Source organism: Topomyia yanbarensis, chromosome 2 (genome assembly GCF_030247195.1).
Source record: "Topomyia yanbarensis strain Yona2022 chromosome 2, ASM3024719v1, whole genome shotgun sequence".
Lineage (NCBI taxonomy): Eukaryota > Metazoa > Arthropoda > Insecta > Diptera > Culicidae > Topomyia > Topomyia yanbarensis.
Window position 1 is genome coordinate 197,271,841 of NC_080671.1, and position 15,315 is coordinate 197,287,155.

General features: G+C 38.7%; 1 protein-coding gene across 11 annotated transcripts in view; it reads left to right on the forward strand.

Annotated features, from left to right (window-relative positions):
- LOC131682581 (myb-like protein AA) overlaps window positions 1-15,315 on the forward strand; it is a 79,598-nt gene that overhangs the window by 52,913 nt on the left and 11,370 nt on the right. For 9 of the 11 annotated variants that reach the window (XM_058964171.1, XM_058964176.1, XM_058964174.1 and 6 more), the window contains 6 exons: window positions 4,911-5,177; window positions 6,105-6,152; window positions 6,600-6,797; window positions 6,863-6,987; window positions 10,073-10,151; window positions 10,829-10,891. In XM_058964171.1, the coding sequence (XP_058820154.1) occupies window positions 4,911-5,177; window positions 6,105-6,152; window positions 6,600-6,797; window positions 6,863-6,987; window positions 10,073-10,151; window positions 10,829-10,891 (780 nt within the window). The remainder of the gene's footprint in view (window positions 1-4,910; window positions 5,178-6,104; window positions 6,153-6,599; window positions 6,798-6,862; window positions 6,988-10,072; window positions 10,152-10,828; window positions 10,892-15,315) is intronic. The other 2 variants (XM_058964178.1, XM_058964179.1) reach the window with 2 other exon arrangements.

The following is a 15,315-nucleotide window of genomic DNA, read 5'->3' on the forward strand; positions in this document are numbered from 1 at the left end:
TACAAAATAATGAATGAACAATATTGTATACCCCCAAAATCTTGATTTCTAGCAAAAAAAAACAATTTTTGGGAACTTTTGGCACAAAAAAAATCTACACGGTCATTTTTCAACCAATTTTAATATTACGGAACAGCCAGTCATTTAGTCCAGCATCATCCCCTACTACATCTTCTGCTTCATGATAACCAAATGCGAACGATGCAGCGATGACGTTTTCGAATATTATTAATTATCCAATCGATTCCATAGCATCAGTCTTCCTAAATGAACATCGTACACAATATTCGCTCTGGTTCTGTGCTCATATTAAACCCACACTCTTGCACAACCGAACCCCATGTACGTACACGGTGTGCGTACACATAGGTTCGTGGCACCAGTTTTCTCTTTCTCTCTCTCACCATCACTAACGTTGTTGCCTTGTGCGGATCGTTCTCGTGTACGCACCCGCTGTACATGCACGGATGTTTGAAGTAAAATTTGCACATCGTTCTTGGGTTCGATTTTTAATACATCGAGACGAAGCATATTTGAGGTTGAACGCGTGCACGAAATTTTTTACACAGGTACAAATTTGTCGATGTGCATAGGAAGTCTGCATAGCATAGCACAGTATGAACACCTGCACTAATCGTAGATGTAGTTGCAGAATTGATCATAGGTGACATATCAGTTTTCGATATTATCTGCAATGTGGTAGACCCGCTTATCTCCACACAGCTGCAATTTTTATTTCATAATAATCCTATCCTCTACATGAGGGAAATGCTTGGTACCGAAACAGTTTCGGCGAAAATATGTAAAATGAAAATAATGTAGTAATTGGTAGTTAGATAAATCAATATTACTAATACTAATATCCGCCTGCAAAAATATGGTTAAAAGGAAACAAAAACATTAGCTTCAAAGGACACCATTTTTTCTCGAAAAGGCAATGCCAAAACTATAAGGGAGGGGGGAAGGATGGACTTGTGATCCTGATATCGAACTACATGGAAGGTGAGTTATTGGACCTCCCGGACTTCAACTTTAAAAAAAAGGAGTTTCCATGAATTTATTTACGCAAATCACTTAGTTCAAAGATTTGAGTAGATATTAGCTCGATGGCGATGATCTATTGACTCGAAATCCCACAAACATTTGATTTAGTTCTACAACAACGGGTTTTCATGCTAATAAAAAGACATAAACAATTTTCCCGTGTATTTTATAGTACCATACTACCTGAAACGATAATGAAATTAATTACCACGCCATATATGAACATTCTATTCTAATCATCAATCGAGGCTATTTGCTAATGATTTGACCATCAGGAATAAAATAACTACAACTGACCCCCTTCGACACTAGTTTGATCTTACTAAGCAGTAACGCGTGGCGTCGTGAAACGTATCGAAGAGGAGTTGAGAATAGCTCGTAGCAACATCTGTTTGTTACGCCAGATATATATGACGTATGATAGCATATCTTGGATCCGCCATCCAGCCTAGTTTGTATACCGTACATAACTAGATTAAATGTTTCTGTTCGTTCGCTACTCGACTGTTTCTGTTCACCCGTCTAATCGACCGTCATGTGCCAGAACAAATAAACACCCTCCCGTGCAAACAACTGTTCTAAGATGGTTAAAAATGGCCAAAAGAGTTACATTATAAAAGTTCTCGAAACACGAGACGCTAGTATTACGAAACTATTACTTGCGATTCAACCACGAATACAAATAACAAATCAGACGCGCCTCTTTCAGACTTAAGCGACACTAAAGGAAATTAGTTAATAATTTTCAAGGGTGTTTTTACCGACGAGCGCCTCACACCACAACAAGTGGCTGCCGCCACGAATCTCACTCATTTTATAGGACGATCCATCAACTGAATTCGCGTAATGCTGCCATTCTTACAACAAATTTCAAGTTGAAAGTATTATCTTCCTCGGGTCCAGATGTTATTCGATCGATTTTGGTCAAAGAGTAGGCATCTTTAACCATTTTACGAGTCCTCAAACTATCCTACGCCACTTGAATATTGCTTTCCCTGTTGGAAAAGGAATCCAATGTTTCCTGAACACAAACAAATCGAACATCGTTTATTATCGAGGAATCTTGTGCCTAACACTCTGGAAGTCGCGCTTATGGTCCACTGAACGAGCAGCCGCTGGTACCATAAGACGATTTCGCCTGATTTTCAGAGCAGCGTGCTCTCAGTGCACTAGCGCGACTGCCGGAAGGTTAATTGTCAAAACTATTCGTCCGGGTAGTTTTAGGTCTTCAATGCAGACAACCAAGACGGTTTTATACCTAAACGATCGACAACGTTCAGTCTGCTCTCATTCACTCGATGGATTCGCCGACGGACTGTAAACCAATGCTATTTACATGTATCTATGCGCGGCCTTTGACAAATCAACCATAATATCGCAATAGGCAGTTAGACACATTTGGTTTTCATTCCACTCTACCCTCGGCATCCTCCCCATAAAAATGGAACAAATATTCGGTTATAGGCAGTACATCACACCACAATAATCCCAGTTTTTCTTCGTCGATAATGCGATGATTTTTCGAATGATGCGGAATTTAATCAATGCTGAACTTCTGCAAAGTGACCTGGATAGTTTCAGTACGTGATGTGATTCCAACAGGTTTAATATAAACCCCAGTGAATGCTCAATCATCATGTTATATCAATATCTTCCATTCAGTTCCACTATCATTTGTTTTACTGTAGGGGGGAAGTCCATTTAATATGAAGACAGGACGTCGATTGGCCCTTAACCACTTGGCATATCCATAGGGAGATTGAAGTGGTCATTTGACATAAAGGTCATTTAGCATAATCGATTAAAACAACATTGAAGATAGCCATTTGGCATAATGTCCATTTGGCATAGTAACCATTTGGTATAACGCCATTTGGCATAAAGCCATTTGGCCATTAAACCTAATTGCTCATGCCTATTTGATTAACTAGACATGCAAATCAAAAACCGAAATAATAGGTTGCCAAATCAGTAATTTTCTGGGATGCAGTTTCCAGAAATACCATTGACCCAGATGGACTATACGAACTGCCCGAAGTTTACGGAAATACAATAGAACTACAATTATTGCACATTGAACTTTTTTGAGAAGACCTGCTATACAGCCAACTGCGTTTTTTAGCTTTTCACTTTCTTTTGAACATAAAAATTTGTTTGAATTTTATTAATTTTAAATGCAGCAAAAAATTTCTAGAAGTTGACAATCTTCTGAATATTGTCAATTCTTCGAAAATAATTTAGAAATACCGTTGATTTTGATGATAACTTAAAGCGTCTGAGATTTTGCCTTCTTTTATACATATGTACTACCCATGATCGCATAGTTGTCCCGTTTTCTATGAGATTTCCTATCTTTATGGGACTGATATGCGATCATGGGCAGTGTAGTAATAGTACATTATTCGTAAATGGAAGGGTTAGTACAAAAAGAAAAGTATTTATTTTTCGCTGATTCCCTTCAATTTCCTTGACTTGATCTGTAGTTTGACACCAGCAGGCTATCATATCATTAGCAGATAACAATTACAGAGTTTTTTGCTGTATGTCATTTAACCAATGTGTTAACTTTCATACAAGATGACCCATAAAGTTCTAAATGCAAATGTTCTCAATGCTAAAATTACATGCTTACTTTAGTTTTCTATGTAACCAATTTGACGCAGAACTATTATTTTTCTCACTGAAGTTGATTCCTTCTTTCAAACATGAGCAGTTCTTTGAATCGTATTTATTCCAGTGAATAAAAACGCCATACAAATTTGAACGAACATTTCCATTCTTTATGCCAAATGGGCTCTTATGTCAACAGCTGTTATACCAAACGGCTTTTATGCCAAAATACCATTATGCCAAACGACATTAATAGCATACAATATACTGTACATTTCATACCAAATGATCATTACGCCAAATGATTATAACGTCAAATGCCCTACTCTTTCAAATTATTAGAGAATGCTAACACATTTTCACTCCAAAGATCTTGGATTCGGTCCTAGCGCTTAAACCACATACTTCATACATTGTGGATAAGGCATCAAGACAGCTAGGGTTCATCTTCCCGATAGCAAAGAACTTTAGGAGCGTATACTGTCTGTATTTGTCCGCTAAACGTAAGAATATTGCCCTGCTGTTTGGAATCCGTTGGCCATTGTTGATTGCTCTATAATTCTCTATAATTCTCTAAAGTATGTATTCAAGCTCTACGTAACAATTCTCTCCTCCGATTACTATTCAGGACAACCAACGACGGCCACTACAATGCCGCGACTCTCGAATATAAGGAGTACGCGGTAAACTGGATGTACCTATGCAGTATTTACTTCCAAAAGGGAAAAAATGATTTAAACTAATTTGTGTGCTATGAGCACAAGACTCAACTTAAATTAAGTTGGATTTTTGTGTTTCGAATTCATCTCGTCAGTAACTAGCACCGAATTGGGCAGTGTGTCTGAACTATGTTCAAACATATGTGGCGTCAAATATGTCGTGTGTCTGTTTTGATATAGTGAATGTGTCCTTAGTGCTTCACCCATTCACATTTCTCGTCTCGTCTGGTACTGTAGCATGATGCTGTCAGGGAACCCTTCCGAGCACCTAGGCCAAAGTAATCAGGTGCAGCATTGCAAGCAATACAAAGACAACTTGACAACATACGAGATACGTTCGAAACCATTCGCAAACCAAAGTAGTGAAAGGCCGAGCGATGTGATTCCACGATTATTTTTATCGTTCCGCTAGTAGTCTTTCTTGACAACATGTTTCACTTTCCAATATGTCAAATGGAAATTATGCTAAACAATGTTATGCCCGACGAATGTTAGCCGTTTGATATGCTGACTAAAACATATGTTCTTTACAAACAGAGTCCCCTTGGCACCTCACCTTCATCGCTATCCCCTACATCGGCCATTCACAATCACCATCCGCATCCACGGCCGAACAATTTCGGCGGAGGTGGAGGAGGGGGCGGTTACCCAATTCCAACCAGCAGTCATCCTAACAGTGGCAACGTTAGTCCCAGCAACAACAACAACACAACTACCACTAACCTGAACAGCACTACCAACAACAGTAGTAGTACCAACCATAACAAAGCTAAGATTAATAATCAGAAACCGAAGTCTAGTCAGGTAAGTAGATCACAGCCCTTATCCCTGCTAGATGTTTTCTGCAGTTAGTCGCTGATTTATTCGCTGTCCAAGATTTGGTTCGCTGTCGCCAACCGAACTCCAAATGCAATTCTAATTTATCGCTGGATCTAACGTTTAAAGCCTGCATGAGTATTGTTTCGTTAGTGTCAATTTTGGTTTAAATCATTGTATTAATCTGATAATCTTTCATTACATCACAGAACTGTAGAAGTAACACGATATACACATTTCAATTAGTGATTTGCTCAATGTTCGTCCTGTAATTGTGATGTATTGCTGTCTATAATAATGATCAAATAGTATTTAATCGAATTCATTTATATAATAACTTTGGTTGTAATAAATTGCAGCTGTGAAATTGCAAGGTACAATTTAGATTTGTTTACCACCAGTTTTTCTTCTCCTGTTAGGCAAATAATTTCTTCTTTACTGATTCGTTCGAACACACAGAATACATGATAAATTGATCAAAACATGGTCTTATACTCAAATTGTTTAAATCAAACGAAACAATTCCAATAATCGATTGCTCATCTTAAACATATTGAACAGATTTACCTTTCAGTATGTATTCTTACTACATTTAGCAATGCGAAATGAATTTTTAACATGCAACCGTCGTACCTCAATATCCTAATAACATTCTTGATTGGAAACTTTCGTTCGGTAGCTCATAATAGTTGTGTCATTCGTTTTCCCGTGTTGTTTGACCACCTCATCCTCGACTAACGTAACAACACAATTGGAGGCTTTAACGTTGTTTGTGTTGCTCATGTAAATATTGAGATAAGTTGATGTACTTCTAATAGACCATTACATTGGACTTCCAAAATTCAGTTTTCGCTTGCAGGCTTGTTCATTTGATGTGTTAAATTATTTACATTCTTCATCATTAATTTTTTACAGCCTTTTTTATCTGTACCAGATAGCAATAGATTTACATTTATGTCAAAGGTATATAATTTGTTTATTTTATTTCTATTTTTCTTTAGTTCTAAGCATCAATCCAATCGGCGATTGGTTTGACTCTACCTTCTATTTTATTCATTGCAACACGCGTCTGTTTTATTTTTTAATTGATCTATCATTTTCGATGCTCGAAAATAGTACATTTCTGTAAATAAAGCACTTTGTTTGCCACTAGAAAGCAAAGCAGTAGCATTTGTTTTGATGTTTTAATTTGTAACAGTACAATTGATGTGCAATAAATAACGCAGTCGTGTGTTATTGTGAAGAATAACCCAATCCTGCGGTCGTGTCTTGATCTCTCTTGAAATGGATGCTTATCTGTTTCCCAAATTCGAATCAGATTTAACAGGATAGGGTTAATAGTGAAAGTTAAAACTAAACAACTTAGGCCGAGAGCTCAAGTTTTACTAATCCTAATTTATACAACCGTAGGGTAACAATACTTATGACGTGAGTCAATCGCCTCAGCCACAGCAGCAACAAACACAACAGCAACAGCAGCAGCGAGTACCAACCCTGGAGCAGATTAATTACGATAACTTCAGTCAATTAAATGACGGACTATCGTCACCAAATCAGCAAAATTCACCCGAAAATATTCTGTATGGATCTCATGGGAACATTTCACCGGTAGGAGCTAAATTCATCCCATTGAATAAAATCTATTTTTAACTGACGTTCTTTCACGTTTGTAGCATATGATGCTAGATTATCGGAATAGGCCAAGCCCTGGTTCTAGTCCTGGCCTGGTGCTCAACCTTGACTCAAGTTCGAGTGCGCCATGTAGTCCGGTGTCCCATAGTATAGGAAGTAATAATGGGTAAGTATTTGTAAATTTCTATTTCACAAATATTATATACGTGATTTTTTCATGCAAAATTTGCAGGTTTATCACAATTATAGCAACTCATTTTGGCAAAATACTGCATGAATTAGGTTTATCTTCAAGACAACAGTGTCTGGTTATAGATTGTTTTTTTTTATTTAGTATGTTCGGGCGAATCTTTGATTCGTTAATTTCATTGGGTAACTTAAAATTTGAAACTGTAATTACGTAAGTTTCTTATCTTGTCCAGTGTTGACAGAGATGTTGAGAAATTAAAATGCAAAGAATTCCTCTCAAATTCCAAATTCAATGCGAGATGTCATCGTTTTGCCTATCCTGCACAGATTCGATGCTGTACTCTACGATCTTCATCTGCAGCTGGCTGTGGATGGCAACGCAGACTGCACAATATACTTTATGTCGATTGACTTGATTGCTCCCTTAATGTCATGGTAATGTAGTCCTCTCTAGCGCCGACCGAGGATTTCGAATTTCAGTTTATCTAAACGCCTTCCTTGATTTTCTCTCCAAATCTTGAAGTCAGTTCGAGTCTATTTGATGACAGAAAGTTGATAGCTATGACCATATTCTCCATGTTTATACGATTCGTCACGAATTATGTCCGGAAACATCCCACTTTCGTCGATCACGGTGCCACCAAGCTCTATGCCCAAGTCATCATCAAACGGGTCTGGGTCATTTGACATACAGTCATTTTGCATAACAAACATTCGGCATAACGGTTATTTTACATAATTTTAAGAATTGCTCACTCAGAAGATCATTTGACATAAAGGACTTTTGGCATAATTTTAAAAAGCGATCGCAACAATGATGATTTTGACATAATATTCTTATCTTCGTTTGGCATTGTTATTGATAAAGTTATTTGTAAACAGGGTGTTTATTTGGGTAAATTTTCCTGTGTTATTTTGTCGTCATTATTTTGTGTTGACAAATAATATTTATCGTTCAGGGGTAAGTTGTTACATATGCAGTTGTAGGCGGCTGGCGATAAGCCCATATATTTGAGCATAGCGGGCAAACGAGTGAATTGCAGGTGCTTACGCCTGCGGACTTTTCGCAGCTTCGGATTGTTTTCGCTACATAATCAAACGAAGCAGAGATTTAAGTTTGTTTGCCTTATAGTATATATTTTAAAATTTAACTTGCGGCAAACCGAATCTAATTAGTTCATGATTTTTTGAAAATTTGTGTTGCTGACGTAATGTAATGTAAATAATATTGAAGCCTAATAAGGCTATGCCATATCACTTCAAGTCGCTACCGCTCCGTCAGACTTAAACTAATTCATTGCCCCTATGTTAGAGCAAACGAGTGGATCACAGATTCACCTTCAGTTGATTGAAGCACACATTTTATCATAATGTTGGATATAACAGCTGTTTTGTTGATGTTTTATTTCGTGTAAACAAAGAATTCGCTCTAAAGATTCATAGCCTTGGCAAACTGTCAAATTTACTCATTTAGTTCTGGTTGGATCTCATTGGACTCATAATAATTAGTCACTTTTTCAGTAAATCGCAGTTCTTTAAAAAAGAATCGCGGTTCATTCATTCTTTTTGAAGAATCGATTCTTTTGATCGATTCGTGATTCATTAGGCCATCTCTACTGAGGTCACAAACATTAATGGGTGTGTGCACACATACTAGGCATGTTCCCGCGATGTTCATCCCAGAAAAAAAAAACATCTCGAACGTTTTGGCAAGAAAAAATATTTTTAATTTTTTTTGGCCCAATCCCACTTTTAGGCGGGTTACATGTTTTGAGGTTTAACTGAAAATCCCGCAACTTTCGTAAACCAGCAATGTGTTTTTCGGTTTTCTCACCATAAAAACACAAAATTCAAGTTTTTTGAAGTGAATTGGGCAGTAGAGGGTTAAGCTTTCGAAATGTGACAATATCTGGCGAAACGTTCCAATGATCAAAGAAGATGTGTTTATGATGAGATAACGACAGTTAGCTGGTTAGGCACAAGTCAGTTCGTCAACTCATGCGTTATACGTTCAGAGCAGAGAGTCGTATCTAACACCTCTGCCTCAAATGGTGTTATGGGCTTTTGCATCGTTACTGATTGTGTGGAAACCTAAAGGCATATGAAGCATGCGTCAATACCCGATCAGAATGCAAAAACAAGATTATGACAGAACGCAATTTTAGTACTAAGCTTTTTTATAAATCTGGTTTCGTTAGTAGTTGAAATAACAAAAAATCACAACAAGTAACATTGCGAGGTATAGTTCTGAAATATTTTTGTTATGTGTTTCTGAACGGGTGTACATCAGAAGAAGATGATGTTTAAAATATGCCGAACAATAAACGAGTTTCTGTCTATGGCAATATGACTGGACTATGATGTGGCTTGCGTCAATATTCGCAAGTATGCATATGCGAAGCATTTCACGTTAAGTTTTTCATGCCAATTTTGTTAAAAGCAACGAAAACTGGGTGAAGCAGGAGACTTTCCCAAACAGGAGTTTACGGAAATACGGCAATTGAAATAAAACAAAACTATAGAAGTTTTTCATTTTCTGTAGAAAGCAGACTCATAGCTTTGAGATTAATATGTGCAACTCAATCCATTCCTGATCATAGCACTGTGCGTTTCATCACCAGCGTTAATCATCCAATAACTAGGAAATGCTAACATGTTGGCTTATACTCACCGATGGCGAACCTTGACATGAGTTAGAATCATGACTAGAATTTGAGTTACACGATTTGCAAAAAGACATACTTCACTTTGAGTTTTGTTGACACTAAAAAGTGGCCCGTACACGAGGCGTTAGTAATGTCAACAATCACTCTAACTTATTCTGTACTCTTTTTAAGTCGAAATTTTAACCTATGCTTTGTGGTCTACATTATATAAGGCCATCGTTTTGGTCAAAACTTTTGTAAAGATGCATTGTTCAGTAGTTTTTGTAGATAATCGTAGGGAAAAGAGCCATCGTTCTGTCTTTTGTAAATCGATAAATAATGAAGGAAATAACTACATCTTTTTGATCACTCCTTGAAACATTATTAATAGTTTGTTGCTTTTATTTTCCATTGCAGACAATCGTATGACAAGTATCCATCGAACGATGTCTACGTCCAAAACACGCTGCCACAGCACCTGGAACATATAACCCTGGTAAGCGATTGTTACTATACTTATTCAACGTACAAAGCCATTGATTGGAACGGAAACTTTAGTTCGGCTTTTCTAAAACATCCAATTAGATAAAATATTATCCAAATACGTTTACAAACTGAACATGAACCTGTATTATTGCAATTGTTTCTTTACCTGTTTATTGTAAATATACTACTCCACATCCCGCATCAAAATCAATTTCTACTCTATTATTAGAAATTATCACCACCTCAGCTTTCCCCACTATTCCATTTCCTTTGATTACCTTCGTTTGTTTCGTTAGTTTCTATTGAACTGTTATTTTACTAACCCTTCGCCAGCTGGCAGTATCCGTTTGTATAGCTGATAAATTTTGACGATTCAATACATGCAGTGATAGAAACAGTCATTTCCGAATAACTAATGCTAATTCAATTCACCTTCCAACCGACCACCAACTAAAACAAATACCATCAACCACCAAATAAATCATCACCGTTTCTCCGTTCCTTCATCACTGTTATGCATCGTGTGCGCCGCGAATTCTATGCTCATACTAAATTGCTCTGACAAACACAAATGTTAAACAAAAAAAAACGAATACGTGATGTTAACGAATGTTGCAAAACACCCACACAAAACCAAAATGTACGCATTTCCCGGCAAATGTATCCCGTGTGCGCGTGTTTCAACAGGACTGGACTACTTTGGTTCGAAGTCTTGTCGAGTCTGGATGTACATTAACCGCCCAAGTTCAGGTTGATACCAATATCTTTTTTGAAAACATTTTCACTTTTTTAAATCTATTTCTATATATTTTCTTAATCTTGCTGATGCCGTTTCATTTTTTTACATTTGTTTCTGTTAACAGTAACGATAAATTAACAGATGGTTTTCGATTTCTATATCTCTCCTCGGTTCTTGGTTTCAAGCGAAACAAATTCTGGCCGTAGATCGTTATTCTGAAGCATTTTATTATTGTTCTCATTTTTCATTGTATTTTCGATCGTATGTTGTGTCTTGTGATTTTAATAGCTATCTACTTTCTATTCGCATGATGCTTTTGTATACTGCCCATAATTGAATGTTTGTTCCATTTCTATAGGATTTTTTTTATCATAATGGGGCTAACTTATAGTTATGAGCAGTATACGCACATTGTAGTTTTCAGAATATGCTTTCTGTAATTTCGAATATGCTGTAATGGTTTTTTTTATCATGTCCTGTGGTACGTATATATGACGGGTAAATCGATTGTATAACATTTCACTGAAAGCGTGTTTTGAAAAGGCAGCTATATTCGTCTCAGATTAGAAACTGAAGTTGCAACCAATCGTAAAAAGAGGAAAGGAAATCATTGGAAAGAAAAATAATTGTGGTAAACTATAAATTCAACATTTTCCTGTTGGAGTTAGTTGTGTTTGTTCTACATCAAGAAAAAGCAGCTGAAAAATTAAATTCTTGGGGACGAATCGGACATTGGAATGCGAGAAACCTGCTTGCAGCTTATCAAATGGAGCCTGTCAGAGTAAAAGTAAGCGGTCGACGCAGATCCGCTTGACTTTCACTCTAACAACATCCATTTGGTTTGCAGCAAGCAGGTTTCTCGCATCCTAATGTCAGTTTTAGACTCAGCTCAGCTTCTCGCCGCCACTCTGTAAGCGGCCTAAGTCCGTAAACCAGGCAAGTGTACAAAAACTCGATGTAAGAAATTCGTCCAATGGTCCCAAATTTTCACTCAGCGGCGACAAACGCAGGTTGTGAGTTTAGCCCCGAGCAGACTCAGCTATGAAAGCCATATTGGAAAATATTTTGCTGGAATTTGGGTTCAATAGTACCAATTTTATAACAACTAGAAAGTGACACATCAAAAGGCATGTGATCATTTTGTCTTGATTGGATCCATTAGCGCAAGCTGCAATCAAGCAACACAATCTCCTATTTCGCTACGAGATCCTTATCTAGCTAATAAGCAAAGCCGAGGGACCTAGAACGACCTGAACGGCGCCTAGCACACGTTTACGAGGAAGACGATTTTAAAGATCAATAACGGGTCGACACGGTCATTCATCTTGGAAAATAGCCCCGGAAAGGGTAAGTGCATCGTCGTGATATGGCCGAGCAGAAGCCAACTGGCCTTGCCTTCAGGGCCGTTTTCTCAGATTTGCCTGATCAGGAGTCCGATTCATTGCGAGCGACTGGCAGCACGACTAGAGAACGGCAGAAGAGAGCTTCTGTGCACCGATAACAAGCTGACGCATCACCATGAGTCGAAGCCAAAACTGCGGTTTGAGTAGGGGGGTGTGATGAAGAGCCCGGGTAGGAGGAAACCCAGGATGACATGCTGAAGCAGGTTTGGTGCGGATTTGTGAGTAGAGTTAAGAGACGAAGTTGCTTTAGAAAAGGAAACAGTGAGGGCCAATGATTAGTACAGAGTAAAATATATTGTAGCTTAAACACATAACAGTATTTGTGGAAATTGTTGGTTTGCAATTTGTTCCATGCTAGTCCGTACTTCCTCTACGATCCACATCGCAGGTAAACGTATTACAAAATAGCTGCTCCCATGTCCAGTCATTGCCGTCGAGCGCCAGGTACGTCCCGTCTTCTATGATCAAAACCACGTTGCGTAGGGAAGACATCTTTGATGAACGCCTTCTGCAACTTCTTTTGGGTGGTAGCTTGCGCTCGACTTCCGTTTCCTGATGACGTCCATATTGGCTAAATACTTTTTGACCATCGGACCGGTCGCACCGACCTCCCGATCTAAAGCGCGAAATGATTTCGCCATGCTGCCTTTTGTCTTGTAATCAGCGTTTGCTGCACCTTCCATTCATGCAAAATCGTCGGACGATTGGAACCCACTCGGTACCCCACCTCTCTCCAGGAGCGCCAGGATTTTGTATATGGGCCCTTGGCTGCATGCGGCCGACATAAAGTACGCCATGATGGCAGACTTTTTTGATTCGGGACCGGCGGTAATTACTAACCAACGAACGTCAGAGCTCCGTTCAATGGAAAAATATTTGGCAATAGTTAAGCTGAACTTAGAGATGACGTGAGAGATAGTTATCAGCGAGATGCAGTTCAAGACAAACTGGCGTTAGGGGGCAAGGAAAGTATCCAAGGAGCCTGTACAAAACTGTATAGAAACAGTCAAACGACGGCCATTCGCATTCGCTAAAATGGAATCTTGAATGAATATTTTTTCTTTATCCTGTATGAATTGAATTTGCAAAAGAAACATGATTTGATTGACCGATTTACGCACATTCTTCTAATTCTTGATCGTAAACACTTTATTTTTACGAGATTTTGCATGCTTCTAAGCTTCGTCGACAATATCGACATCACCGAAGTCGATCGCAGAGCAGCGAAAGATGCGTTTGTGCGTTAAAAAAGGAAGGCTGCGAGAATCGGCCTGAGCATACACTCAATACTCATACAAGATAACTTGTAATGAAAGCACATCAAATGATGTTATTTTATTTAAATATAGCAACCGACGCACATTCATTATTAATGCCTTTTTGTCGAATACTATTTGGCCTAATGCCGTTTGACCGAAAACCATTATGCTGATTGAATCATAGGGCGAACGCTTTTCGTCTTAAATTTATTTGGCCGAAAGTGATACTTAGACGATTGCCCATTAAATATTACTCAATAACCGCAATAAAAATTCATAATCATAATAATATGCTAAATGCTGGCTAAAATGTATCAGTAGAATCGGTAAGCGTCGGAAGTCTCTTCCTTGAAGATTATTGATACCACCGCGTGTTTTAAATTGTGTTTTTAAAATATAAAGCAGGAAATGTTTGTGTTTGTTTGTGTTTACTGTGAACCGACCTTCCACTAATCACAGTTAATAGAACTTTGGAAAGTACACTACCATCAGCATGCAGCCACCATAGCTTTTAAAACCCACCACCAGATGTCAACGACGGAAAGGGGGTGGCGGTAGGCGAAGGAACGGGTGGGGTGGCGATCAATCTGATTGGCAATGAACTTGGTCTAAGGGGAATGACCGAGTTTGCTCTAGCTCGCTGCGACCAACTTATCACGTGCAAGGTCGATCCCTTACCCGAAAAGTGTCGAACAGTACAGTGTGTAGCTGAAACCTATAAGAAAAGTACAATTTAAACCGTGCAGAGCTCAAGTGGACAACAGGTAAAGTCCGAATATGATGTCATTCCCCAGAACAGAGAAAGAATGCCCGTTAGGTTTCTTAACCACGATTTGTGTTCTGTTATCTACAGGACCCCGCAGTTTTTGCTAACAATCTATACGACGAGCAGTACGTTGGCGGTACGCTTTTGTATCACGCAACGCCATTGTTCCGGGTATTCCAACTTGCCATCGATTAACCGAGGGCCAAGGCCGCCACCACCCTTGGTGTAACCCAATGACAACGAAGATCGCCACCCCTTCATCGATTCCAGTCCAGCGGACATCAAAGGCCGTAGACGCGGCGGAAAGGAGAACATGAGTTCGACAGTAGGAGAATCAGGTGGTGAAGCAGCGAAAAAGGTCAGATAGAATTAAGAAGTGGAAAGTGGAAGAGATAGAAGAAAGAGTTTGTGAAAGGGAGCAGATAAAAGTAGTTTCCATAAAAGAATCAGGCATTTCTTTGCTATCCGCGAAACTCCAGGATAAGCGTGCCGACCCTGAGGTCTTTGTTTCAGGGAGTCTCAGCAGTGCTCACGGCTGGGGCTGGCCAACACTTACAAATCATTGACTGGTCCAAAAAAAATTTTATGTTAAATTTGGTAGTGACACTTCTATTTAAATCAGTGCACTGGTTTAAATAGAAGCTCCTTAAGCCTAACCTAAATATAGTATAAAACCTTCAATATTGCTCCGACCAAGGTGTCTAGAGTTCTAAGGTGATTCGTCTTTGGCAGTAACTAGGTGAGGGGTGAGGTAAGCGTGCAGCAAGCTGCGGGGAAGAAAAATGACAGCGAACAACTTTGTTTACATACTGAAATCAAAGCAAACATGCATGGTGATGTAGTAAACAATGTTGTTAGCTGTCGTTTCTAGCACCAACATGGCTGATCGGCGATTTCGAGGATCGTATCACCTGAGAATAAAAGCTCCTTGGCTCCGATAAACGTCGCCATTCACAAACTATTACACTGAAACCTCAATTTTATGAACTAAATTCGAAACAACGAAC